At 38.9% G+C, this 27,838-nt stretch overlaps 1 protein-coding gene across 2 annotated transcripts; it reads right to left on the bottom strand.

Moving 5' to 3' along the window:
• Positions 1-27,142, bottom strand: YTHDF3 (YTH N6-methyladenosine RNA binding protein F3). 2 transcript variants are annotated; one of them, XM_069004853.1, is made up of 5 exons: positions 26,855-27,142; positions 24,781-24,805; positions 19,537-19,622; positions 16,637-18,229; positions 1-4,749 (listed from the first exon to the last, which is right to left on the bottom strand). In XM_069004853.1, exons 1-5 carry the CDS (start codon positions 26,876-26,878, stop codon positions 4,726-4,728), a joined length of 1,752 nt encoding a protein of 583 aa, XP_068860954.1. In that variant the 5' UTR covers positions 26,879-27,142; the 3' UTR covers positions 1-4,725. The 2 variants fall into 2 exon arrangements, with proteins under 2 accessions (XP_068860954.1, XP_068860955.1); XM_069004854.1 differs by lacking the exon at positions 26,855-27,142 and adding an exon at positions 25,569-26,504.
• Positions 27,143-27,838: the final 696 nt, after the last annotated feature.

Raw genomic sequence — 27,838 nt, 5'->3', positions numbered from 1 at the left:
TTAATAAGCAGCAAATTTTATTATTAATATTTTGCTTAGAGAACCCTGGACACTGACAGTATCATCAATAAGAATGCTTCATGATAATTATGAGAAGAGAAATACTGTTGAAAGCCTGGAACAGATACAAATTTAAATTTGTGAACTGAAAGGTTCATATTCATATATTAAAATGCACTTTATTAAAATATGTAAAGTAGAACAGACAGTATAGAACAGGTGCTTTGCAGAAAGCCTGCCAGCTGTACACTAGTATTTGTATATGAGGCCAAAGTAATTTACTTAGAATTCCTATGACCCATAGAGAAATTCTCTCCTCTCCCATGCTGAACTACAGTGAATGTGTCAGGTGGAAAAGAGACCAAATAAGGATGTGAACATGTTGCTTCTGAGGAAACTTTCAAACATATTTAATAAGATCCAATGGTCAACTCTCGTGCTAGAGAATTCTCATCTAAGTCATCATACTGCAATGGTACGAACAAAATACACCAAAAAAACCCCCACAAAATCAAAACCAAGGTTTTGCTACACCTAGATGGAAAAGAACCACTCTCTTAACCTCTCTTAATTTATCACTAAATTATATGGATCTTCACACAACAAATGGATAAACAAGACACTGAAAATCTTTGTATTTCCTTAACTAAATGGTTGGAAAATTAGTACAAATGGCTCTGGAAATCTATTCCTAAAGGGTGATTTGCATATGAATGCCTAGAATTATTCATTTAAAAAACAGTGCTGGAGAAAATTCAAAGACTGTCTCCACTGGATTTTCACTGCACTACAATCAGATGAAGTCTGTAAACATCCTTCTGGTGAAAGAGCCACCAGAAATTTTGAAAAATTAATGTAACTGCTACTTACAGAATTTAACGTCAACTCAGTTGCAGCTAGGAAAAATGCACTGATTTTTTTAGGAATTTTCTAGGACGACCCTGCTTGAGCAGGGAGGTTGGACCAGATGACCCCACTGTGGTCCCTTCCAACCCGACCCATTCTGTGAATATATTTTACGTGTGCAAATTCTCCTATGAAAGAGAAAACAACTTCAAAATAGAACTTGGACTAAACAATCAAAAACATTTAAGATGCTTCCTCCTAAATATTGTATTATTTGCACTTGACCTCAACATTATCTTTTGTTTGGTGCCAGACATTTGCCTGGAATAAGAATAATTTTGGCAAGGGGCTTTTGCATCTAGATTTTGCAGACAGTCAACACTGAAACTGCTAGAGTACCCAAAAAGAAGAAAACAGAGAATGTAGAGGAGTATTTCATAAATTAAGCACAGAATAACAAAATACATGAAGAAGCGAGATTTGTCTAGTTGTGAATATTGACATTTGCCCAATCCAAGTCCATCAAAATAAGCAGGGCCAATGTTTTCCTTAAGCCAGCAATGTGTGCATTCAACTGACAGAAATTATTTCTGTCAAGTATCAAAAAAACTATGTGAAAGATGCCAATGTTACAAAGTCAAAGATATTCAAAGATGAGCAAAACTCTTACAATTTTAGTTTGTCCCACTTGTGTTGGTAGGACAAGCTTTTCCACAGTAACTTTCTATGAGAATTCTCAGGCCTCCTCAGACTGGAAGAAGCAATCAAAATGGCGACTACTCAGCATTTCCTCCCTCCTCCTCATATCACTAAATGTGTGATAACATCATATCTCACTTGTACATTACCAAAATCTTACACTGAAAGCAGAATTTGTTTTGGTTTTTTTCCCCCTGGGGAGCCTTTCCCGCTTTTAAATATTCTGCTGCATCTCTGGCTCACCAACCTCAGTACCTAGTTATAGTGCAGCTAAGCCTGTTCAACAGGGGGTACTTGCTTCTGAAAGAACAAGTCTCTTTCCTTTCCCTCCCACCATGTCCCTTCCAAACACTTAACATCACACAGAACTGGCCAACCATTAAAGCAGCAGAAAATGGTTTGAACTGGCTCAGTTTGGATCACAGGAAAACAAAGCCTGGCACAAAGGAGGAGGCACCAGGAACAGAAAAGGGGTTCCACTGCTTCCTCCATTAGCAAGTTAGAAAGCAACCATTGTAACACCTTCACCATATTGAAAAATCAGACAAAAAAAGGCATTTCTACATTTATTTGAGATATTAAGCACCATTCCTTTTCTTTCTGGAGGAAAAGAACTTGTGCATAAGGAAGCTGAAGGCTAAAAGCTTCACATGTCCATTAACTAATACAGCACTCCACAGCTGATTTTACAATGTTATATACTATTTTTACAGTACTTTATATGCACATAAAATTCCTTTTAATTTCAGCTGCACATACTAAACTCTCAGCAGTCAGCAAATCAGTTGCAACATGACTAACACCATCAGCAATCAAACTCTTCTATTTGTAGATTTGCTAACAATCCTGAAACAGTGTAAGAACTGTCACAGCTCTCTAAATGTGATCACCTCCTTCTCTCACAATCCTGTCTCCTTTTCCCAGTTTTCAAAGCCTGCAACAGAGTGATGAACCCACCTGATAATAAACCTGATCCAATATAAGAGCAATGCTCATGCTATTAGAATAAAAGAGGCATGAGGTAAGGCAGGAAATACTAACAAAGCCTGCAAAAATATGAATACTGCAGTGAAAGCAAACTAGAGTTGCACATGCAATCAATTCCTGAATGCTTGACTCCAACATCAGCTTTCTGGTAACTGGAAACTTCGGGGCATTTTCGTAAGGTATTTTTGTAATAAAGAAGCAGAAACATGCTGATACCTCGACTTATCACAGAAGAACTATGTTCTTTGGACTCACAACGTTGACCTTTGCCACTTCAGCTGATCAGTGACAGTTGGAATAAATCAGCCCACAAAGGGAAACAAATAGCTATAAAACCTTTTAGCAAGAAACAGATATGCATGGAAGCAGTAATTTTTGGGCTGAAGCCAAATTTCATAGGGATCGGGCTTGAAACCTTTGTCTCCCAGTCTCCTCTTACAATATGCACTTTGCTTATCCCTCCCTTATCCCACCTGCTATTTGTTACACATCTAACATTTAGGTGACATTGCTTCTTTACTCCAAAACACAGGAGTAGCTTCCCTTCTGAGCTTCCAGAAAACTGGCAGTAAAAATTAAGATTCATTTCTGCTACTCTGCAGTCTCAAACAATATTTAAAATAATGAGCAAGAAGTGTGCACTGAATTCTAGTGTTTGCATGGTTGTAAAGAGTGCAAAGGGCTTAAGAAGAGAGAAAGCAAAAGTCAGCAGATAGTCTGTATTCAAAACAAACCTTTGCTACTTAAGCTCCAGAACTCTGACTGCCAAAATTTGTAAATGAAGGACTTGAAACGCAATATAAACATCTGTGTTGGACAGTAAGACATGAAACATGTTCAAACAATATGTGCTACTGCTATTTTAAGCTATAAGATATCTGACTTCTACATTGCTGTTCTAAAAAGAGAAAGCTATCCCTGGAGTTTGGTACAGGTTGTTCAGTAATTTGTACAGTCAATACACCCTCTTAACAGTTTTTCAATATGCTCTTCCAGCAGACAGAATGTGTTGCTATATGAACTGAAACAGAAGATATACTCTTTAGACTTTAAAAACTAGTATAGAACTGGCCCGTTTAATATGTGTTCTAAAATTCTTGTTGCAAGGTTCTAAAATCATCTTAACATGGTTATGAACATGTAAACTCCATGGACCAAAGTATTTTTCTCAAAATATTTTCAAATGGGGGAAAAACATCTCAACGTTGGCACAATGAAACAAAAAAATTTGAGAAACAGAGTATATGCTTGCTAAACAAGAATTATGTTTATTTAGCTAGTGAATCACCTAGAGGAGTAAATTTTCACTTTCATGATAGCAATCTGTCAGGCTTGCAAACACCCAGAAATAGGAATTAAAGATTATTTTAAATGTAGTTATAAAGGTCATAAAAAGTCTGATTTAGACTGAGGTACATTTACTCAAAACTGAGATTCATTGAGTGGTAGCAAACAAACAGTTCCTCAGACAAATGCACTTTTTTCAGTATACATGTTACAGAAAAAAAATAAAGAAATGTGCATTAACTGGTGGTGTCCACCAAGCTGCATATTAATATTCTCTTACACCAAACAGTTTGAAACAAGGGAAATGTCATTCTATTATAATTTCATGTTACGATTCATTTGGCTAAACTGCAGCTTAAAGTTGCTTTGCCATATTAAAAGATTACTACAATAATTTTCACATGAACATTTAGACTTGAGTTTTACTCCAGGACTAAATATGGCATGATTTGCTTTTTAATCTGTTGAATAGCTAAAAACTGACAATTAAAAAAACTACAACAAAGAAAAAATTAAGTTGAAGCAATGTGAATCTCACATCATTGAACCACTTCTAATGGTTAAATGTTAGTATTTAACAAATTCAAAGAGTTAATGAATCCTTGCATTCGTTCGGTCTCCTGTGCCTTAGCTAGGATGCATAAATACAAAAGACAGCAGATACTGGTAAAAGCTTCAGGACAGAAAGTGCTTGACGAAGGTACAGTTCTCAAGTGTGTTTGGTGAGAGAGTATAAGGGCAGATGCACTGATGAGAACCATTACAAGAAGAGTCAATTTCGTGTTAAAGTGTTCAAAGATGTCACCTTAAGCAGAAAAAAGCTTTAATAACGTCTTCTTAGACATATTAGGCATTTCCAGAGTCTACATCATTAGTGTTGTATTCTAGCAGGACATCTCCATATAGTTATTGTTTGTTTCTATTTCTCTCCTGAAAAAAACAAAAACAAAAAAGGACAATCATGTTAATACACACAGATCAACATTATCTCTTTCCTTCCATTACAGCATTTTCACTGCTTGCAATTTAGCTAAATCAGGCAAAATGCTTTCGAAAAAGCTTCAATTATTTTCTGGAATATGAAATTATACATTTTAAGTCAACTTCTTAAAGAGAAACACAGAAGTATATGTCAAACTAAAAGGCAAACATGTTCCAAAAAACAGCTATCAAAAAAAGGACTTATAATGTCACTTTTAATTCACTTACAGTAAAATATATTGCACAAAGTGAACTGAGCAAGGAGACCAATGGACCCACAAATAAGGCAAGATATACACTAAATCTTCTGCTTAAGTTGTCAATAAATGTTCTACTCTCCATCCATTATATCCCTGGAAAAATACGGTATTGCCAGGTATCTCCCTCAAAGCCCCATACAATAAAATGTTCCAAAGTGCTTAAGATCAAAAGGTAAAGTAACTAGTTGGCCCAATACCTTATCCTCCATACAAACACTCAAGTGGCAAGAAAAACGTATTTTTTTTAAGAAGGCCATCCATACCTTTTTTTAGAAATTACTATCAATAACAAAATGAAAAGTCAGTGAAATAGGAATGGCTACAAAGAAACCTCACTTCAATGTGAGCCTGAGTTGCAGTGAAGACCATATTAACTACACAGCCCTCATAGCACTGTGAGATGCCACATTTGGCATCTAGGGCTGACATACTACTGGCACTCTAACTATCAGGGACTAACAAATTCGTACACTGTAGTACAAGTCTAACAGAATAAATTACATTTTCAGTGCTTAATCATCATCCTCCATTTTCTCTCTTTTGTTCAAGATAAACATACACTTAGGCATCATGACTACCTCTAGCAAAAAAAATAAAAACTGATCAACAAACTGTATCTTGTTGCCTTCATAATGCATCTTCTAGACTGTAAAAAGACACCGTGGTCTAAGTGTAAAAAACTAAGACCTCATCTTTCAATAGCATTTTCCAGAACACATTTCTTTATATGTACAACTGAGCACATTACAGAAATAGACTAATACCTACATGGACGAGAGGTAGGTTCTCATCCCCATTAAAAAAAGAATTTAAAAAGTGTAAAAATACCTCTCCAGATTTTTATTATTATTGCATCATACAGCATATCAAAAATGGAACAGTAACATAGCAGGGAAAACAAAATAACCCAGGAGGCATTTGAACAATGATTTCAAAACCACTCTCTCTATATCACATTGAAACTTTACTATGTTAGAAACTATTTACGAAAATTGCAAATTAGCATATGAACCCACATAGAGTCTCCCAAAAACACAGTCTAGTGAAAGAAGAAGGCATGTAACACTTGTACTGGTTATTACTGGTGATCTAGTCCTTTCCAAGACAGATCTCCAAGTTGCTTCAAGACGAACGCCAAAAAAGTAAAGCTCAGTCTTGGTCAAAATGAGCAGCTCATGGTCCCAGCAACTGTGTGCCTAAGACTGGACATTTGCTAGAGTAGAACTTAAGTATATTTAAAGTGAGAACGATACTTGTGCTATTCTGCTAGAAAAACTTTTTTCTGAGTTCAAAAATATATCATTAATATTTTCATAGTAAGATACTGCTTTTTATATATAAAATTGATAGTATCAGTCATTAATACAAGCTGGTATCTTAACAATGCACTCTTGGCTGAAAACAGATGATGACTGGCCTCATGCCTCACTATGAGGGTAAGGCATGCAAAAATAGCCTGCTCAGGCACATCTCAGATTATTCCTCTAATATTAGCAGACTTCAACTGCAAGAACTATACAAAGTGCTGAAAAACACTCCTGTGGTAGTAAGTAGGAGCCTATGAAAGTGCAATATTAAAATATTGATATTTTATATTGAACAATTTTAAATACAACCTGTATACACCTAAAATCATCAGGTCCTGTTCATTTGTAAGTATTACATACATAAGCACTGACTCAGGCTGTCTAGAAAGACTCTCTGCATTTCAAATTGCTGTACTATAAACTGACCAACGTTATGCTTCATGAAGCCCTCAACTCAAAATGTATTCAAGTTCATAAAAATTCAAAGTAGAAAAGGAATGATGACTTGACTACCTGCTTCCACTTGATGAAATAAAAGTGTTGCAAATTTTACATCCGCTTTAAATTCTACCAAGAAAAAAGGCTTCAAAACATCAGCACACCTTTCCTGTAGTCTCAGAATTACGTATTACTTAATTACTACATATTTAATTTATATTTAAATACTTCAAGCAGATATATAAGCATGACATTTTTCAATGCAAGTGAGCAGTACATTCTTCAAATACTGGTATCAGCAATATTTGGCACTCTGTACAGAAAACAGAGAGAAAGAAGACCTGATTTACTCAAAACACACACAAGTCGTATTCCACTCAAAAACAAATCCCTCCCCCAACTCCAAGCTGGATCACGCTCCTGCTGGACCACTGTCTTCTCCTACCTCAGAAAGTAATTTCCTTCTGGTTTTTTGGTGTTTTGGTTTTTGTTTGGGTTTGTTTTCTGGTGTTTTTTTTGTGGTTATAGACAAACTAACAGAAGACTTTACCTCCAGAAGGTTTCTACCACCAGAGTAGAAGTTTCCAGCATAACCACTTCTCTCTTACCCAATTAATTTAATTTCTTATATTCAGAGGAGCAAAACTTTTGTCACATCTCTTGCAATGCTCTTGGACAAAAACTTTTTCCTGTATATTTATGTTCTCTGCCAAAGGTCAATTTCACTTCAGAACTCACCAGGGTCAGGTTTACCCAGCTTTGTGGGGAGTTTATGAACAGGACATGGAAGTTAAGTACCATTCAAACCAGGACAATGTGGGAACACACTAGTTGGTTAAAGGTACCTGTCAGCTGCAGACCATATGCTAAGCAGATTTCATACATGCAAATAACCCCGTGCACAAACCAAGTAAAGGTGAATCTAAAACCTGCTTAGGCCTTAGAAATGTGCATCAATCTAGTATGAACAAAACCATGAAATTAACTTGGTCTGAACTGCAAGGCAGACTTACTTCCAAATTTTAGTTGCCTGAATTCAGAGCATTAATTGAATGATCCCATGCTGAGAAGTAGCTGCAATGTAATTTATCCTCAAATATAATGAAATCTCTGTGCTAACAAAATTTCAAAATTCAAAGCAACAAAAACATTTCCTGATCTGATTTGAAAGAAACTACTGAGATGCACACAACTCTGACTTTGGGATTCCTTTGCCACAAAGAAGGTAAACGAAAAAGCCTTGTTTTAAGTAGCCTACATGTAAATGCAAATGTACCTTAACAAGAACAAGAAGCTACTACAGTCCTTGGCTGTATTTTTTTCCAAGGTCCCACAAACTGAAGCTCAAGGCCAGGGAAGGCAGATCTGAAAGAATAACTTTAGCTGATTTTTACAGTAGTTGCAAGTGCAAGCATTTCAAGGAGTCCATTTTGAAAGCTGTCCAGAGTTACACAGGCCAATTGCAGAGTTCCCACACACCCTCACCTCCAGCATTATCAGCTATACTTGCAAAAAAAAAAAAAAAAAAAATACCCTAGAATTTTGCCAAACCTCTGCATCTTACTGCAATGTTTAAAGCGTTCATGCCTGGAGCTGTCTGCTCTGCCCCTCTCCCAAGAGGCAGCATTCTCACAACAGCTTCAGAAGCTGCTTTACTGCAAACTGCGATTTAATCTTCAACTTAAAAGCCCTGCTCATCTGCAATGTAAGCGAACATGTCAGACTGCATTCTGTGAAGTGAGGCACGGGCACTCATCTGCTCTGCCAACTGTGCTGCGTGGGCAGAAACACCTGGCAGAGGCAGAGCAGGCAGCTGTAGAGGTGGTGAAAAGAAGCCACAGCAAAGTTCATGAAATCTCATTTATTAATGGCATCAGCCATAATCTGCAATTTATTTCGCCCCAGTGTACCATTACAGCTAGGACAGCATAAGCATTGACCTCAGTGCTCAAGAACCACAATGAAAAACAGATTACTGGAAAACTGAAAAATGCAAGAAATCGTTTATTCCATTAATATCACTGGCTGTTAATGCAAACTAGATTACTGAAACTTTAAAGTTGTGTGAAATATTGGTCCTTTTTAACTTCTCACTCTCGAACTCCCAAGAGGGACATCTCCTCAACACAGAAACTACCTTAGAAACAGAAAAATATATTTAAATACATTTCTCTGAGAAGCACTTCTGGGAATTCTGGGAAGAACAGAGGGAAGGAACAGATGAAAAGGGTCTCTAGAAGTCTTACATGAACCTAGAAATTTTTCCTGTGCAGATGCCATCCCCTTCCTAAACATTAATTTTCTTCTATTTCTTAACCCAACATGAAAACTGCAAGGCACAAATTAAAAATCAAAGTTAACATACAAAGTCAAATAAGGTTTTACACCTTCAGAGTAGCTCCTTCTCTCAGTAAGCTTTATGAATTAATACTCATCTGAGACTCTGCTGCTGCAGATCAGTTGAACAACAGACAGTATATAAGGTTCTCAAGCACATAAATATTAAGAAACTCTGCACAAGCCAGAAGACATAGACTTCTAATTTATTTATTCTTCCTACTAGTTTTGATGGCATTTTACTTATTTCAGTCACTTACATACTTGTAAGTATATTTTCCTACTATAGGAAAAAAATGTGAACAAATTATAGTAAAAAGGTAAATAAATTTAAATTAACACATGCACTGTTAGTACAACATGGACAGACCATATTATTTGATTATGGTAATGATATAAGCAGTAAGAACTTAATCCACATCTGAAACTCCAGAGGGTACAACCATTCAGAAGGCAGAGGTGGAGAAAGAAACCCAACTACCTAAAGACAGCATATGGTAACACACAACAAGGAAAGGTTCTGCAGAAACCAAGCTTCAACTCCATGAGCCAGAAAAGCCCTTCCAGTCTTGTTTTCCCAGGCGGATACTTTCCGTGATGGATCAGCCAATTCTAACTACAAGTAGCAAGTGCTTTGCTTCAGTGCTGTACATCGTTATACACTGAAATATCAGACTTTAATTATCTACAAGACAGCCATTTCAGCAAGTTCACTAAAAAGAAAAAAAAACTAAAGAAAACCCCAAAAAACCCAAAACAAACTAAAAAAACACAAACAAAAAAAAGAACCAAACAAAAAAAAAGCAAGCCTCCAGATCCTCATTATTATTTGTTAACAATGCTCAGAGTATAACACTGGCTTTTGAAGCCTGACAAGAGATAGCTTCTTACCAAATCTGTAGAAATTGCATTTAGTGATGACCTCTGTCCCAGCAAAAGAAGCAGAAAGATAACTCTGACACCTGGGTTAGTTTTTTTCTCAGATGCTCACGGGCAACAAGAACACGTTATTTATTTGCTCTGCTAAGAAATTTACAGTAGCCTTGGAAGGGAAATAACATTCACTGCAGGGCTTACACTGAGGAAGAATTTCTCAGTTTTTCTTTAAGCCTCACCACTCGTACTCTTTGAATAGGTGTAACTCAAATTCCAATCTACCATGAGGAAAAATGAACTTACTTTATCTTGGTTTCCTATTTATATGAAAATGCAGTGAATATGGAAGTTTACATTTACTTTTTACAACTGACTATAATCCCAAGAGTACAGAACAAAACCATAATTACTCATCAATATTAACTACACTACCAAACCTCTGAAAAACTCCCAAAGAACTGGGCTCAAAAACTTTATCATCTGCAAAGTTTTGTAATGTTTCATTTCAGCTAGATGCATATGAAGGTTTAAGCAAATCAATTTTAATATAAAACAAACAATCCTAGTTCAACTGAATCTATAGGAACACCTTTAATAGACATGCAAGATCTGTATGTTTTAAAGTGCCATTTTTTCCAGCAAACCACTTCCAGAAATCTTCACTGAGTTTCTGCTAGCTAGCCCATCTGCAGTATGAATCAATGAAGCAAGGCTGTGAAGAGTCACATGGGTTGGGACTTCCTTGCAATATGCAGGCCTATTTCTTCCCTGCAAACTGCAGGAAAAGCACCACTGTTCTAGACAATTTGTTCTTAATAGAGCACTGAAATCTGAGGAGATGTAGCAGGAAGCAGAAGGGTGCCTCATGAATTTTTACAGCTATTCGTGTATACTCAGTATTCTGCTTTTGCTCTGGAACAAGAGATTTAGAATTACTCTTTTGCTTTAAAAATCACAACTTAAAAGACATAGCATTTAGAAAAGGTACAACTGTCACAGATCCAGCTCAAATCAAGTTTGAAGTCTTGTCTTAGGTAGCTGCCTTGATATTTAAGAACATTAAAGTATTAGATCCCAAAAAATGACTGGTCTCTTAGGCTTTGAAGTAAACCATTTGGTTGATATTCCTAGCTTTTCCAATAGGGGTCCCTATTTTACAGGAGAAATTGGTCTTTCGACTCCCAGAGTAAGAGAAGTTGAATCCACTCTGTAAAAAGGACTTCATAGGCTTGATTTTCAGGTTAAGGATTTCAAACAAACAAACAAACAAGATCCACACAAGTGTTGCTATGAACTAAGACTGCCTGTGAGTTTAATTACTGTCCACCTCTTTTATTCAACAGTCCAATACTGCACTTTCCCTCTTGCATCATCCCTAGAGAAAAGCAGGTATCACTGCTCAAACTCTTACATGGTCACTCTAACAGACCACAATGTAACATCTATCCCTATCCTCTAATGAATTCTAAACTGTACCTTGGAACAGAAATAATTGACTCTACCAAATGCACAGAAAACGGGCACATTTTAAATCCCTGAGCCTGTAACATAAGGGCTTGAAGGTAATTTTTAAAGCTTTTCCAAAGACTAAAGATGCAAAAGCAAATGAAAACATGGCAAATAAGCACACCATCATGGAAAGGAAATTCTGGATCAGCATGTCCAAAATTATTCCAGCTCCAAATGATCATCTTCTCCCATGACCGAGTGTACATATTCATCTCATGACTATAAAGGGAGGGAAAAAAGTGTCTCCTGTTTCTACTTTCTCACTTTCAATTATGAAGATGACACTGTTGATAAATATGAAGTTCAAGGAAATTGCAAAATAACGTCCCTTGAAACTTCATCAAAAGCATACAGGATATGAACATGTTTCTCAGAAGATATTAATTACATAACCTTCTTTTAGATCATTTCATGTTTATTACATGAACCTCTTTTAGATGTAAATACACAAACTTTTAAAAGTTGTTTACTACAAATATTTAACTGCATTAAAAAATTTTGTCAACTACCTGTTTTCCGTAACTGAAAATCTGTCAATGTATCTATATCTGATTTAACAGTAATAACATAGTAATTGATGGTTGGGGGTAAAGAGGAGGAAGCAGCAGCTACAGTTCACTCTTAATGATGTTTTCTCCCTCCAAGAAATTTTTAAGAAATATCAAATCAAGCACAATGCCAGCAGTGTCCTAGAAAGGAAAGAAGTTACACTTCTTAACACTGCAGCCTGATAATGACCCAATTATCAGAGAAACAAAAGTTACATTGGCATGAGAATGAAGGGGAAAAAAAACTACTCCTTTTGAGAGTCAAGAAGTTCTAGCTATGTCAGCATTCCTATTACAAGATATATAATACAAGAGGAGAAAGCTAAAATTTAATCATCTGCCATTTAAAGGCTTCCTGAAAAGTAAGAAAATTCCAAATGCAAATGAGATAAACACAAATATATACTAAATTCTTCTACCTTACCTCATAAAAAAAAAATCAATTACTTTTCTGGAGTATTGCATTAAGCAAACCATCTAAAGCGCTCTACAATTACATGAAACCATGACCTTTTTTCCCATTGTGTGCTACGAAAGTAGAATTCTCCACCAAAAAGCACCAAAAGAAGTCCTAGGACAACAGGTAGTAAGCCACCATCTGAGGGCAAGGAAGTTGTAATCTGTCAACAACTGCATTTTTAATCAGAGTCATATTTTATTTTCAATTTTCATCCATATACTTACTGAAGATCAGGTGCAAAGCTATTATTACAGATGTTTTTCTTTATTTTCAATACCTTTTATTTTCTAAAATGTAATTATGTAATCTTAAAAGGCATATTTTAAGATTTCTGTTTCTTTCATTTAGACTTTACACCTTTCTGTTGAAAGACAATAAAACATCTTTTTAAATAATATGCATACAAATCAGCACATTTATACCACAAAGCAGCAGTTAGCTAAGGACAAATGGAATTCCAGACTATTTCAATATATGTCTGACAGAACTCATGAAAAGCATCACTCATTTCTTTAATTCTTTGGTAAAAGATCACAGCACTTGTATGTTTAAATTGGAGACTGGAACCTGAGATGTAAGAGAAGGGGAATGATTACTGCACAACCCCAGCTGTAGATACCTTATCCACACCAGGATTACATCTAACAGTGGTAGACACTAGAGTGCTAAAATTTATGCTTAAAGAGACTATTCATTATTATTTTTAAGTAACCTTTATGAAATGGCAAAGTTACTGAAGCTTCACGTTTATCAGAGACGATTCCTTGCACTTGTATAAGTATACTGCCATATTTTAATAAAACATACTGCTAGGCCATATTGGAAATGAATTATTGATCCCCTTGAGTTGTTAAGATTAAACTTTTACAACCAATTATTTTAAGATAAGTTAGCTGTAATGATGAACAGTTATAAAGTAAATTAAATCCCTACGTCATTTGCTGTTTATGATATTTAGATCGCTGGCTGTATTAAAGTTTGTAACCACCTATGCAACAACAAAACATTAACTGAATTTCAAGGAACATGGAAGTGACTACTGCTGCCTGATGCATTTAATATTTTATTACGAGTACTAAGCGTATTTTTCATGACCAAAACACTGGAAACAAAGTGATTGCCACACCTGCCAAAGAAAATGAGCACAAACTTAATCCACACAGTTCTACCGGCAGTAGAAGGTGCACATATTTAAATACGGCTCCATGAAAGCCTAGCTGCCACTAGGTAATAATTACTCAATTAACCACAAACCAGAACTTACAATATTAATTTGTACATTTACAAACTTGAATCATAAGGGTTAACAATTGTATGTTTACAATTTAAAGACAGATTGCTTGTACACTGTGTGATAAAAGAAAAATCTCAGAGATTTAAACTCAACATTCAATCATAGGAGAATGTTAAACTCTCAGTAGATGTCATTAGTTTAATTTGGACTTCCTATATTTCAAGTCCATATTAATTTGCTTAAGGCATACCTCAAATCCATCTACAAAGAGAAAACCTCATGACTAACCTACACAGTTCTAAAGCAGTTTTTCACAATTGGTCATAAAACCAATTTGTACAATGCTGTAAAAGAGCCAGTGGTCACTATGCAAGTATCTTGACAAGTATGTTTTCTTTCAACAGTGTTGGGAAAGGTAACAAAGAAACACGGAGTTCAATACTTGAGTCATACAGATACTGTATGTTTCTCTGAAGATATTATTCAAATAGCAGTGTTACTTTATTGCTCAAATACCCATCAGCACTGTTATCTAGCGCAAGACATACTAAGTGCTGGACTTAGTACTTTGAATTTTAAGTTTAGCATACACTTCCAATAATCTACATTCCTCCTCTTCATTACATTTTGTGCCTTTTACCTACTACTGAGGGAACAAAACCACAAATAAAACACAATCTTCCTGAGTTGCTAGGGTATGTCTGACTTATGACTTGCTCGTGAAGTTTCTCCAAAAAAGGAGATACTTTTGAAGCAAACCAGTTACTTGTGAAATATCTCAGAACTTTAAAATTTTGGAAAATACTGAAGCGTGAAGGCTACAGAGAAACATTATAATCTTAGTCCTCCTGAAACATTACAAAATCACAACGAATCATGGAATCAGAATATCTGGAAAGGGTCCATGAGGATCACTGAAGTCCAACTCCTGGTTCTGTGCAGAACAGCCCAGGAGTCGCACCACGTGCCTGAGAGTACTGACCAAATACTTGTTGAACTCTCTCAGGCTTGGAGCTGTGACCACTTCCCTGGGGAGCCTGTTCCAGTGCCCAACCACACTCTTTTCTTACCTCTGATCTGCATCTTCCCTGATACAGCTTCAGGCCATTCCCTCAAAAACCTGTCACTGGCCACAAGAGTGAAGAAATCACTGCCTGCCTCTCCACTTCCCCTCGTGAGGATGCTGAAGATCACAATGAGGTCTCCCTTCAGTCTCCTCCAGGCTGAACAAACCAAGTGTCCACAGCTTCTTCGCACACAGCTTCCCCTCCACACCCTTCACCATCTCTGTGGCCCTTCTGGATGCTCTCTAATAGCTTTATGTCTTTCTTACATTGTGGCACTGAAAACTGCACACAGGACTCGAGAGGAGGCTTCACTAGCACAGGGTAGAGTGGGACAATCACCTCCCTTGATGGGAGATGGTGATTCTGCACTTGATGAAGTTGTGCCAAAGCCCGAAAAAGTCAAGGCTTGCCCCTTACATTGAATATTCGTTAAGAAGGCAGTCTATCACCCATCATCAAGAAACCATGAAAGCAACAATACTCATTTAGGGCATAATCCCTTTTCTTTTTACCAAAAGAATCCAAAAGGCATTACACACCCAACTGGGATATTCATCTAGTCTCCCAACACCAGAAAACTTTCAACATGACAATTTATTGCAGAGTCATGCAACAGAACTACAAAATTGATTTGGGGTATACCCAACACTGTTCTACAAGAGATGCAACACATCATGTAGGAATGTACAAGAAGGGTGAAACCATGACAGTACTAGAAACGTAAGAGAAGTAAGCGTTTCATCTCCTTCGCAGCCTCTTTATGTGTTGGCTTCAAGTGAACAAATTCTCAGCTTCACACATCTCAAGGCCCCTAGTTAGCATAAACCCTAAACTTTTGGGGGTTTTTATTCAGTGAGTGGTGTGACATGACAAACAGAGATCATTAGCACCAAACCACACTGATGGGAACTCCCATTTTTGAATAGTTGCTTATCATCTAACTGGTAAAAATAGCTCCTGAAATGTTTCTAACCATGAGACAAATCACACATTTACAGTTATTGGCAAGTCTGGAAAGAAAGTAAATACAGGAAGAGTAAATATTGTGGCCAATGGTGAACACACGCATTATGATTAGGGAGAGTATACAAGACAAAGTAGACAAGTACTATAAAACTGCTCGAATTAAATGCTATTCCCTTGTCCGGTTTCCTGAAATGCCTTCAAAACTACAAGTTTCTCTACAGATTTATCACATTTACTCTTCCTTGCAGAAATGAACTACACATTACTTCCTTTATGAAATGCACTATCAGAAAGGTCCAAAAAATTATTTCAACACTATACAAGTCATCACTGTATCACTTCTGTGTTTCACAGTTGTACAAAAAATAAATTGAATTAAGGAGAAAACCTGCTTTTCACAGTAATCATGCTGTTAACATTTCATCAAAGCAGAATTTGAATTGAAATGTTAAATAAAGTACGCTTCTTCTCAAATTTCTGGTCCTTTTCATGACATCAGAAACTGTAAAAATCTAAGCAAGAAGACTTCAGTTATGAATAATACACTAAATTCAGTTTTCATTTGCATTGAAGGAGTAGAACATGTCAGATTTCTGCTTATTCAGGCCTACCTTAGTTTTGTGATTAAACACATGACTGAACTAACAAACAAGTTACAAGAACTTATATTTTTTCCTTAAGAGCCAGTTATATCAAGTACACACTTTGGGTAAGAAGTACCACTTTCTGATTCAACACTTGCAGACAGAAATTCCAGATGAATGAAAAACAAGGTTTCCAAAAACAGGAAAAAAAAAAAAAAAGAGAGCTACTGTAATGACACTGATTGCTTACCCTACGCATGGCTTCCTCCTCCTCTTGACGCTTCTCATAATGTGCAAAGTCATCAAAGATTGAGGTGGTATGCTTGAAAGTAGCAATTATTTTAAGCACTTGCTTGGCTTTTTCTAGGGGTACCTCTTGAGTGTCCCTCGAATTGGTAACCGGTTTGTTGTCATTGTTTTCCAAGCGAATATGTCGCAGTTGGTTATTGGGAACGTCTTTGACAAAGATCCATTTGACATCAAACTTCCCCTTCCACTTATCCTGAGACCAGACACCAGCATATGCATTGTAGTCCACAACAGACTTCATCTCAGCCACTCCACAAAAGTGTCCACTGCCATTCACACTGAAGAGTAAATAGAGTGGGCCTTTTCCATTCAGGGACCGGTAAGCAGCATCCAAGCGCTTATTACCATGCTCAGTACTACACCAGATAGAGTACTTAATGGAGCGATGAATATCGTCCTCTGAATAACTTTTGATTATAAACACACGTCCATTCTTCAGATTCCAATCGAAGTCTTTGGGATTGTAGTTGTTTATGGCCTTTAGTTTCTCCAGCACTGGGTGCACTTCCACGCCAGAAGGTGAGGAGCTGACAGATACAACACCTAAACCAAAGTTCTCACTACCAGCTCCATTGTTCTGGCTGAAGCCCACACCCCTATTACGAGGAGCTACCCAGCGGTTTTGCAGCTGTTGCTGCTGCAACTGGTGAGGCTGGGCCTGCTGCTGAGGTCCTTGTTGCTGTTGTGGTTGCTGTGGCTGAGGCTGCTGTTGAGGCAGTTGGCTTTGCACCAGTGGTGGTGGTTGAATTAATGGCTGAGGCTGCTGGATTATAGTCTGAGGAGGCAGTACTGGTTGAGCTGGGGGTGCTTTTACCACTGACCCTTTGTCATCCCAAGTTCCAATATTCATGTTGTGTTTTATAGGTGGCGGCGGTACAGCAGGGCCCCCAATGCCCACATTACCTTTAGGCTTGAGTTTTGGCTGAGGTTTAGCAGGTTTCCTTGCAATTGCAGCCCATGAGGTTGGTTTAGGTGCTGAACTGCTAACTGGGGGCACGCTGTTAGCTGCTATGCTTGTCATACCTGTACTGCTCAGAGCTGAACCTACAGTTTTTGTTACAGCAGCCGTCATATCTCCACCAATTTTCAGTCCAGTCATGCCTTGCTCAATGCTGCTAATCCCAGGCACCTTGCTCAGAGTATCACTGCCAAATCCAGCCTGTCCATCGGCTATGGCTCTCCCAAGAGAACTAGGTGGATAGCCATAGCTGCTGCTGTAAGCAGAGCTTTGCGTTGATTGTCCCTGAGATCCACTTGTCCCCCATGTAGAGAAGTCTGCATTCCCAGGAAAAAAATTAAATCCATGCTGCCCGAGAAATGGAGGGGTGTTTCCTAATGCCCCAGGTTGACTAAATACACCATCAGGTATGTAATGGTGTTCACCATTGCTCATCTGTCCATAAGTTGTCAAATATGGCATTGGAGGGTCACCTGCAGTTGACCATGCTGCTTCACCTAAAGAGTATGGAAATCCAATGGATGGAGCATAATAGCTAGGCATATATGGGTCTGACATTGGTGGATAGCTGTTACTCTGCAAGAAAATAAAATTTAAAAATCAGCAATACTGACGATTATGCTCAGGGAAAAAAAGCCTGTAATACAATCCAAAACATTTTTAAGCATTATATGAATGTATTTGTAACTTCCACCATTCCTCACAACGTGAACAATGAGTGAGGTATCTGTCAGATACAGCCATTTCTTCAGGAGACCTTCTCAAAGCACTAAATGGCCCCATTTTTTTGGAACATTATCCTCATTTTTAGCTACTAAGCTAGGTTTAAAATACCTCCATGCCAACAGTATCAAGAAAATAACAAGCTATGCTAAACAAGTCATAGCTGCACCTTCATAACTAAAGAAAAATAACTGCAACTATGATTTAAAGTTGTGGTATTCTTAGTTTTGTCAAATTTCTCACTTCTAATTGGAGACTCCCAACAGAATATTACAGTGAAATGGACGCAAGGACACCTGTTTGTTTCAGGAGTAACAACAAAAAATGGTAACATATCCATGCTAATGAGAATGGGCATTGAATCAGTACTATACCAGATAGACCCGTGGGAAATCACAGAATTTACTTCTTGAGGTATTTGAAGGACTACCCCCATATGGCTTCTGGTGTTGTTTTGGAGAAAAAATTGCACTTTATCAATCTCTAGATGATGCCTTGTTAATGTTGTATTATTGGAAAAAAAAAAAGTGAAGGCAAGCAAAATGCTTGGTCTTTTAATAACTTGCACTCTCTCTCTCAAGACCACTCCAACTTATGAACTTAACATAACTGGTATTAACTTTCAGCTACAGAGGCAATTCACAGCTCTGAAAGTCAAGTCATTAACTTCCTGGCAGAAGAGCTGTACCAAGCTGCAGTAGTATTAAGCTTCCATCTATTATGCCATCAGCTGTGAGCTACTTCTACCACCTTTAAAGGAAATCATGTCCAAGCAGTTAATATATTCTCAGAGCCAGTAAAACTGTTGATATGGACTGCATCCAAAATGATGATTTTGTTTTAAATATAAGGGTCTGGGGTTTGTGTTCTGGGTTTGGAGTTTGTTTTTTAGCTCAAGTTTCTTGTAACTGCATCTTTTTGAAGCTAGAGCAGAAGCACAAAAGCAAGAGACATCAAAGCATGCTTTTTAACCTTTTCCAGAATTCTTAAGAATACTTCATCTGCCTAAGATATCATATGATGAAACAAAATATGATATAAAATTATATTTCAATGTATATTAAGGCAAGTTAGTAATTCTAAGAAACATCCAAAAATTAAGTCTGGAAGTCAGCTGAACATCAAAGTTAACGTCAAGGTAGTAACCAATGTTCACTTACCTGATTTGTCTGACTACTTAGATATGGCTCAAAATCATCATCATTTACTGCATCCTTTTGATGAATCGAACCGTTTTGTACTGAAACTAAAAATAAATCTGTATTAGAATACTCTCTGGAAAAATCTATGCTGCACTTTCAATCTAGGTAGCACTTCTTAATCATCTGTACATTGAAATACATATTATTGTTAAGCACCACTTCAATTTAAACAAAATAGCTCATTCTACTCATCATGTGGATCAGATCTCAGGAGAGGTTTGCAAAGATGGCAGCTAGAACAGCCTACTCCTGACTATTCTTTCCTGAGATCCACAGACAGATGACGAACTACAGGCACACCTTATTTGCATAGGCAGTAAATCCAGCATTTCTGGAAGTACCAGACCAAGTGCAAATGTGCAGACCAACCCGATCTATAGACATATTCAATAGGTTCAGGGAAAGTTGCAACATACAGCTTTCTCCTGCCAGGAGGAAAGGTAGTTACCCACCAAGACAACCATGAAGGACACCACTATTCAGCTATTTAATCCTGTACTTCCTACATAACTGTACTGCATTAGTGACATCTCTGAAGCTCTGAGGTGACAAAGCAAGACAGAAATAAAAGCTTAAGTCCCAAAGGGTGATTACAAGCCTTTCCCAACACATATGCCACTATATGCTGGAATCTCTTCCTATCTGCTCTTCTTGGTCTCCTATTACCTTTCATTTCATCTAAGGCATTACACCTACCTGGAATTTTCCAGCTGCCCAAATTACTTGAAGTGTGGGCATCCTACCATCCCCCAGGCTACTATTCAAACAAAGCCACACTGCACAAGTTTCTGCTAAGTTCCACTGTTTCCCATGGTGCACACCAGAACAGGGACTTAAACCAGCACTTGCAATTACACAACCTGAAGATGAAGATCTGTTCTCAAAAAATAAATTACTGGTTATCCAAATGCAACTTTTTTTTTTTTACTTTTCATATAGGTTCAGTGGGGGGGGGAGGGAAGTTTCAGGATGATCAGTAAGGTGCGCTGAAAAACCACGACTGCAGAAGTTACAACAAAACAGGAGATTTTCTGAAACTTAAACTGAGTTAGGAGCCAACTCTATGGTTTCCCCTTTTAGCAAAAGCTTCTGAAAAGCATACACAACCATATAACTAAACATTCAACTTTGCCAAAATTAGTGTTTAAGAGTCAGCTTCATTGCAGGTACGGGATTCGCCCCCCAAAATTCACATCGTAAACCAAGTGGTGCTTCAATTTTTTTTCACATTTGACTCCAACATCCTTAAAACAAAACTGACTTCAGTGAATGAAACTAGCTGAAAGAAATGACAAAGGAATAGATATAATCACAAGGAATAATCAAAATCCTGGAAAACTTTATTAACTTCAGATAGCAGTAAAAAGAGGTAAAAATTCATAATTTAACACAGAAGGGTTTTTTTCCAAAGCAATTATCTGGGAAGAAAGCAACTTGTGTTTTGAATGCCTTCTTGAAGTTTTAAAAGAATACCTGACACTTCAGTTATTACAAACTGGCACACTGTATTTCTATCCTAGCTACAGTCAAATATGACTAGCAATGCTGAGCAAAATGCAGTTTAGAACTGGATAGAACAATATTTCTAATTAAACACCACATTTACATTAAACATTAGGTGTTGGGGGTTCTTTTCCCCCATAAATGAAGAGTTTCAGTTAAGGTCATGAATCATCCTGAATTTACACACAATGGTAACAGATTAATGAGCTGGAACACTATATTCCTCTCTGTATTTGGCCCAGTTACACACAGGATGAACCTCAAAACATTTTGTCTATGCCATGTCCACTGCTTAGGCTTAACCAAATACTACAGACAGCACAACCCTCCAACACAATGCTATTATAATGAAAAACATGGGCAGCAGCATACAGGTTTCTTAAAAGCATGCAACCACAATAGAAGGAATAAACAGCTCTATGTCAAGACTAGTATCCCATCAAAATTAACCTCCTCATACTGACAGCTAATCTCCATAAAACGTGCATCTGCTGTGTTTATTATTCCACAGGTATTTAAAGGTCACTAAAGTTGGAATTATTTTTGGTCTGACATTACAACTAACAAACGTTCTTGTAAATGTATTTTCTTTCTTATTCATTCTGTACTGAGATCTTAAGTCAATGACACAAAATATTTCTACACTGACATTTTTCCTAGTGAAATATAGACATTTCCCAGTGAAATAGCATCACTGGAAGCATATTTCTTTAGCTTTTCATTCTAACTTTACATAATGTGTTAATAGTGAATAATGTAGCCCACACAGACATTTAACAACAGCAAATGAATGCCTCATTCCCAAAATCTCATGTTAAGTGTTCCAACTGAACAGGGCAGTGATGAAGAATACTAATTGAGACTAATCTACAGATACTAAAAATATCTGTATCAATACAAAGCTAAAAATACTGCATGTTTCTGCAAACACTGTGAAAACACACAATGTAATTAGATATTGGGAAGAAGCAACCCATCAAATAGAGGAATTTAAAGCTAATACGCTTTTAAGTGCTACTATGCTTAGAATAACCACTCACAAAAAATGATAGCCAAAGGCACAAGAATAACTTTTTCATTAGAAGTCACCACACCTTAACGTGAAGAATAAACACTAAAAATCATGAAACATTTCATTCTTGTTTTAAACCTAATAATTACATTTAAGCCTTCTACAAAACAAAAAAATTGTTATACACACAAGTGTAAAAACAAGTCAGCACCTTCCTACAACAGATTTGATACACTGGCACAATTAACAAGAGGGGGAAAAAAAAGGAGTTCCAGGAATGCCTTGTTTCTCCACACCCCTGTAAGACATAATTTGATTGATGTCAGTTCTGATGTTTTATGTCAACTGTACAGTAGTTGACAACTAGAATAAGAAAACTTTCACGACAGGATGATTTACTCATTCAAGTCTCTGAAATACCAACATGAATATCTGACACAAAAAATAGTACTGTTCTACATACTAAAACTTCAGTCCCACAAATTGTGGTTGAAGGAAACAGCACAGTACACCAATTTATAATCAATTAGAATAAAGCATTCAGGGCATTTTGCTAGACAATAAAAATCAGCTACCTAGCCATATCATTTGCAGGTCTAATATTTTTCATTTCAATATGAAATATGTATACACCCTTTTTACTGCTCACCCATTCTCTCACATGCTCTACCAGATATGCGGACAGCTTCTGCCATCCTCTTTTAACATTACTACTCTTATGCACAGAACCAACTACAGATTAGTCTGTTAACTCAGTATCACATCTTCCCTCAAAGCTTCTCTAAGCTGAGACCTATCATGTCAACTGAAAGATTACTGTCTGCTAACATGTGGTCAGCAAGGACTGCTGACACTGACTTAATTCGTCCTCTTGAAACAGCCTCTAACCCAAAGCCAACTACTTGTGCTACACTGAAGATGGTAGCACAATCTCCTGGACCTTTAATCTAATGCTAAGTCATAACTTAGTTTCACTAAACAGACATTACACCAAACAACAGAACTGAGATTAATTGGTCTGTTTCACTATAGTTTTCATTTAGGTCATATTCTCACCAAGAGAATATATCACAAGTATTTATTATTTAAAAGGATGCGCTCCATAAAAAAATCCAAGTTCAGAAATGCAAAAATCTCTTCCTTACATAGCAAACAGAGATGTGTTTTGGTTCAAGTATTTCACAGCAGTGACAAATTATGGAACACAAAAATATGCTAACATAAATAAACCAAAGCAAAGCTGACTAGTGCACTTTTACACACATCATAGCACCCAAAGAGAAATGCCTAATACTTCCAGTCCAACTCACATATATATAGTTAAAAAATTACCTGTGTGATTCTCTAATAGATGCATCCCATTAACCTCGCTAAAACTGAGAAATGATAATTCAAAGACTGTGAAGTCACAAACTACTTGCTACAATGAGTCTGACTTTTCTTCTCATTTAAGGGTAACATGGAAGGTATAACCACAGACTATTTAAAAAACATGAAGTAGTTAAGAAGTGCACTTTGGGGGGAAAAAGAAGGGTAGAACTATTAGAATATGAGAGAACAAGAATTCAAGAATGACCAAACTAAGAACATCTAAGGAGGTAAACAAGTTCATTTTTCTCTGAACGCAGAGAAATTAAAACGAACAGGCCAAATTCAGTGAGATCTGGGAACCGTGTGCCACCTCACAAGCAATATATGTAACAAGAAGCAGATAATCTGCACGTAGACAGAATAATAGAATAAGTACTCTGTGGATAACATTAAATGACAGCTCACAGAGAACAATTAGATTAGTTCAGATAATGAACTAAAGGGGGCAAAGAGTACCTGAGCTCAAAAAGTAAAATGTTTATCTGCATAAGTATAATAAGCATATTAACACAGAGAGGTAGTAGCTGTGTGCATGCTATTCTATAGCTCAGCTTGCTGAGCAGCTAGGAATTAAATGGGCACAAGTGTACTGTTCAGGCAGAAAGAAATTCCAAATAGAATATTAGTAAGAAAACAAATTCCAGACAAAATACTGCAAGATATAATCTGAAATGCTGTTTACAACTGACTTGCCAAGAATTTTAGAGAGAAGAATATTAAGTAGTTAGTAGTTCCTTGTTTCTGTGGGAAAGAAATCCCACTGAGTATGGTATTTAAAAACTAAGATGTTGACAGAAACATGAAAAAAGCAGAAAAGCAGAAGGCCTACAAACACTGACAAAAGATTCTGTACTAGTGCTAAAATGAAGCAAGACCATATAAATTCTGAGAATAAGGAAGGTGATGTTTTCTGCTCACAGATATGAGTAACTAGTCACATGGCTGCTGTCTAGCAAACTAAGGAAGCTGTTCAAAAGATTCTTCCTGATGATTCTACTCACTGCACAGAAAGGCCCAAGGTGTACTGTTAAAAAGAAATTATACAAGCATATCACAAAGGCAGCTAAAAAGAAATAACTATTTAACTGTCTGACTTCTGACATTAATCTTTTCCAAAATTAAAACATTGTAAGCTGATGTACTGCTGTTCCACAGTAAAAACGCTGGGAAGCAACACTGTGGCACACAATTTCCTGTCATCCTGCTCTGAAATATAAGACATCCTATGGCTACAACCTCTTGCTATGACTGTCAGACTTTATCCTCCATAAAAGCAATGTTACAGATTTATACAGAAATACGAGGTGTTAACTTACCTTTATTTCCCTGTCCTTTAGGTCTCTGTATATAGGAAAGTGGGGGAGAGGGGAGGGAAGCAAAACAAGTTCAGTTAGAATCCTCTAATATTAACTTCAGTGTAATTCTATTTATTTGCCAATTATGCCCTTTTCAACTTAAATATCACTTTAAAATATTACTAAAGCCATGCTATTATAAAATTGTAACATTACTTAAAGTAACATTTAAAATACTACAAAAAACAAAACCTGATAAAATTTCACTAAAAACCATTGAAATCATCTAGGATTTAACAGCATGTGAACCTTAAATAGTGCTGAAAAACTGAAAAAGTGAATTTTGATTGCCCCTGGGCCTGAAAAAACATAAGCAATAAACAAAAATAACAGAGTTTAAAAAAAAAAAGTTAGTAGTTTAAGATTACTGCCAATACCCAAATTTCATTATGATATGTCATCTTTTAAATTGACTGACAGGTACTTAGCAGAGAATAACATACAATGCCTTGCTTTTTAGATATACAAAGGTATATAAAATGGTATCATATGGTGAACTTCAAGTCGTGCATTCCTCACCTAGTCAATTACATTGAGAAAATGATACCGTCTGTATGAAGCTTTCACACAAGGAAATAATTCCTTAAGGAGGATTTTTTTTTTTTTTAGGATTAGTCATTACAAAACACTGCGATCTGCCATGCACTAAGAATCAATGTAACAGTACAAGTTACAGTATCCTTAATTCCCCTATAGCAAGATAAAATAACTTAGAAAAACAAATGCTAGTCCATGAAAATCTAATTCACCTTCTCATATACTTTCAACTAAGCAGGAGTGGGCCTCCAGGCTCCATCACTCTCTTAATAATTTTTAGTCCTGAAGAGCTCAGTATTCAGAGGTTTGAAAGTTTAGGAGGTAACCACCTCCATGTTACTTTCATGTGCATTTGTCTCAGAGTTACCATAACACTGTTCACTGCTGCTTCATCTAGAGGTGCACTGATTAGCCACTGCCCTCTCCCAAAACGGGGAAAAATCTCTGTAAACTTTAAAATCCCAACCACCTCATCTTTTGGGATGAATCTAATCCAGACACAAAGGCATGCAAAGACCAACAAGAGACACGGAACTAGAAAAAGTTGGGAAGGAGCAGCCTTCATGAAAGACAGAACAATGAAAAGCTAAGAGATCACTGAGCTAGAAATAAATGCTTAAAGGAAACTGGAGAGCATGCACAGAGACAAAAGAAACAAAACATTAAAGGCACGGAGAGAAAATAAAAGGAGGCAAGAGACTGCAGGGCTAAAACTTTTGGGGAGTGGCAAAAGCCCACGGAGGAAGCAGAGATCAAGACAGAATAGCTTCCAGACAGCGAGAAAGACCAGCAGAGGCCTAGCAAAGGTAAAAAAAAATAACAACTTCTAAGCTCTGTAAAGGACCAAGTTAAAAAAAGTGCTGCACATGGCAAGGAGAGAACCTGAGAACTACTGTAATAAGCGGAGACCGGGGAAAAAGAAGAAACCAGAGGCCCGAAAGGAGAAAAGGTGGGCGAGGAGAGCGAAAGGCAGGAAGAGAAAGGATGCGGTAACGAGGAGCCTCGGGGAGTTTGGGGTACGCAAGGGAGGAGACGGCGCCGGGCGCCGCGGGGAGCCCGGCACTACGGCGCTCCCGGAGCGAAGAACCGGGAGCCCGCGGGGCCTGGCCGGGAAGGGCCGGCTCCCGGGCAGGTCACACACAAAGGGGGCCGCGGGCGGGGGCCGGGCCGGCAGCGCTCGGGGCTGAGCGGCGGCGGGCCCTGCGGGCGGGCGGGGAGGCGGAGCGGCTCCGGCGCGGATCAGCGGTTATAAATAGGGGCGGCCGGGCCGGGAAAGGGGCCCGCCATCCCGGCTCCGATGGACAGCCGCTCCCCATGGCGGCGGGGAGGGAAGCAAGCAGTGAAGGAGGAGGCCGCGAACCGCGCCGCCCCGGCGGCGAGGGAAGGTGCAGGTGGCCGCCCTGCCGCCGCCCTCCCCCGCCGGGGGTAACGACGGGGCCGGGAAGAGGGAAGGGGAGAGAGCGGGCGGCCGCCCTCCCCCCCGCCCCGCAGGCGGTACCTGGTCGACGCTGGTGGCTGACATTCTTCACGGGGAGCCGCGATCCCCTCGCTCCGCTGCGCCTGGGCCTCGAGTGATTCCGCACGCCGGGGCCGCTCGCTCGCCTCCGCCGCCTCCTCCCCACCGCCGCCTGATTGTCGCCGCCGCCGCCTGGGCTCGCTGCCGCCGCCGATCGGGTTCCCACTGGAAGGAGCCGGCCGGCCGGACGCAGCGCCGCTTCCCCCCCTTGCTCTGGGCTCCGCTTCCCCACAATGGCGGACGAGGCTCCGGCTCCCACTTCCGCTCCGCGCCGCCCTGACCTTCCGCTCCCCCCTCCGCCGGCGTCGCCACTGACCTTTCCCTTCCCGTCCCCGCCTCCTCCATGTCACGTGGGGCGGCAAGCAGCGCCGCGCGCGCGCGCCCGCCCGCCGCCGCCGAGCGGCTCCCGCGGCACGGGGGGGCGGGGCCTGCGGCGGCGGGCGCGACTGCGCGTGCGCGCGGCGGGAGGCGGCGGGCGGAAGGAGCCGGTGTTGCTGCTGCCCCCGCCGGCCCGTGCGCGTGCGGCTCGGGAATGCCCGGGAAGGGGCCGATGGAAAGTGATTCTCTCAGCTTCACCGCGCCTGTGCCGGGACCTGCTGTGGCGGGGCAGTGTGGTGAGAGCGGCGGGCAGCTGGCGGCGGGGCCCTGAGGTGACCCAGGCTGGCTGCCCAGAGCGGCTGTTGATGCCTGCGGAGGGCTCGGGCAGCCTTCCTGCGGCCGCTCCTGTCGCCCGTCCTCTCCTAGATCACAGAATCACTGAATGGGTCAGGTTGGAAGGAGCCACAGTGGGGAATCTGGTCCAAACGCCTTGCTCAGGCAGGGTCATCTCAGCCCATGGCACAGGATTGTATCCAGACGGTTCTGGAATATCTTCAGGGAGGGCAGTCTGTTCCAGTGCATGGTCACCCACACAATAAAGAAGTTCTTCCTCATATTCCAGCGGAACTTCTGTCCATCGGTTTCTGT

Source organism: Aphelocoma coerulescens, chromosome 2 (assembly GCF_041296385.1).
Source record: "Aphelocoma coerulescens isolate FSJ_1873_10779 chromosome 2, UR_Acoe_1.0, whole genome shotgun sequence".
In the NCBI taxonomy this organism is placed as follows: domain Eukaryota; kingdom Metazoa; phylum Chordata; class Aves; order Passeriformes; family Corvidae; genus Aphelocoma; species Aphelocoma coerulescens.
The sequence above is the reverse complement of the archived record's forward strand: the minus strand, read 5'-3'. Positions and strand labels throughout refer to the sequence as shown.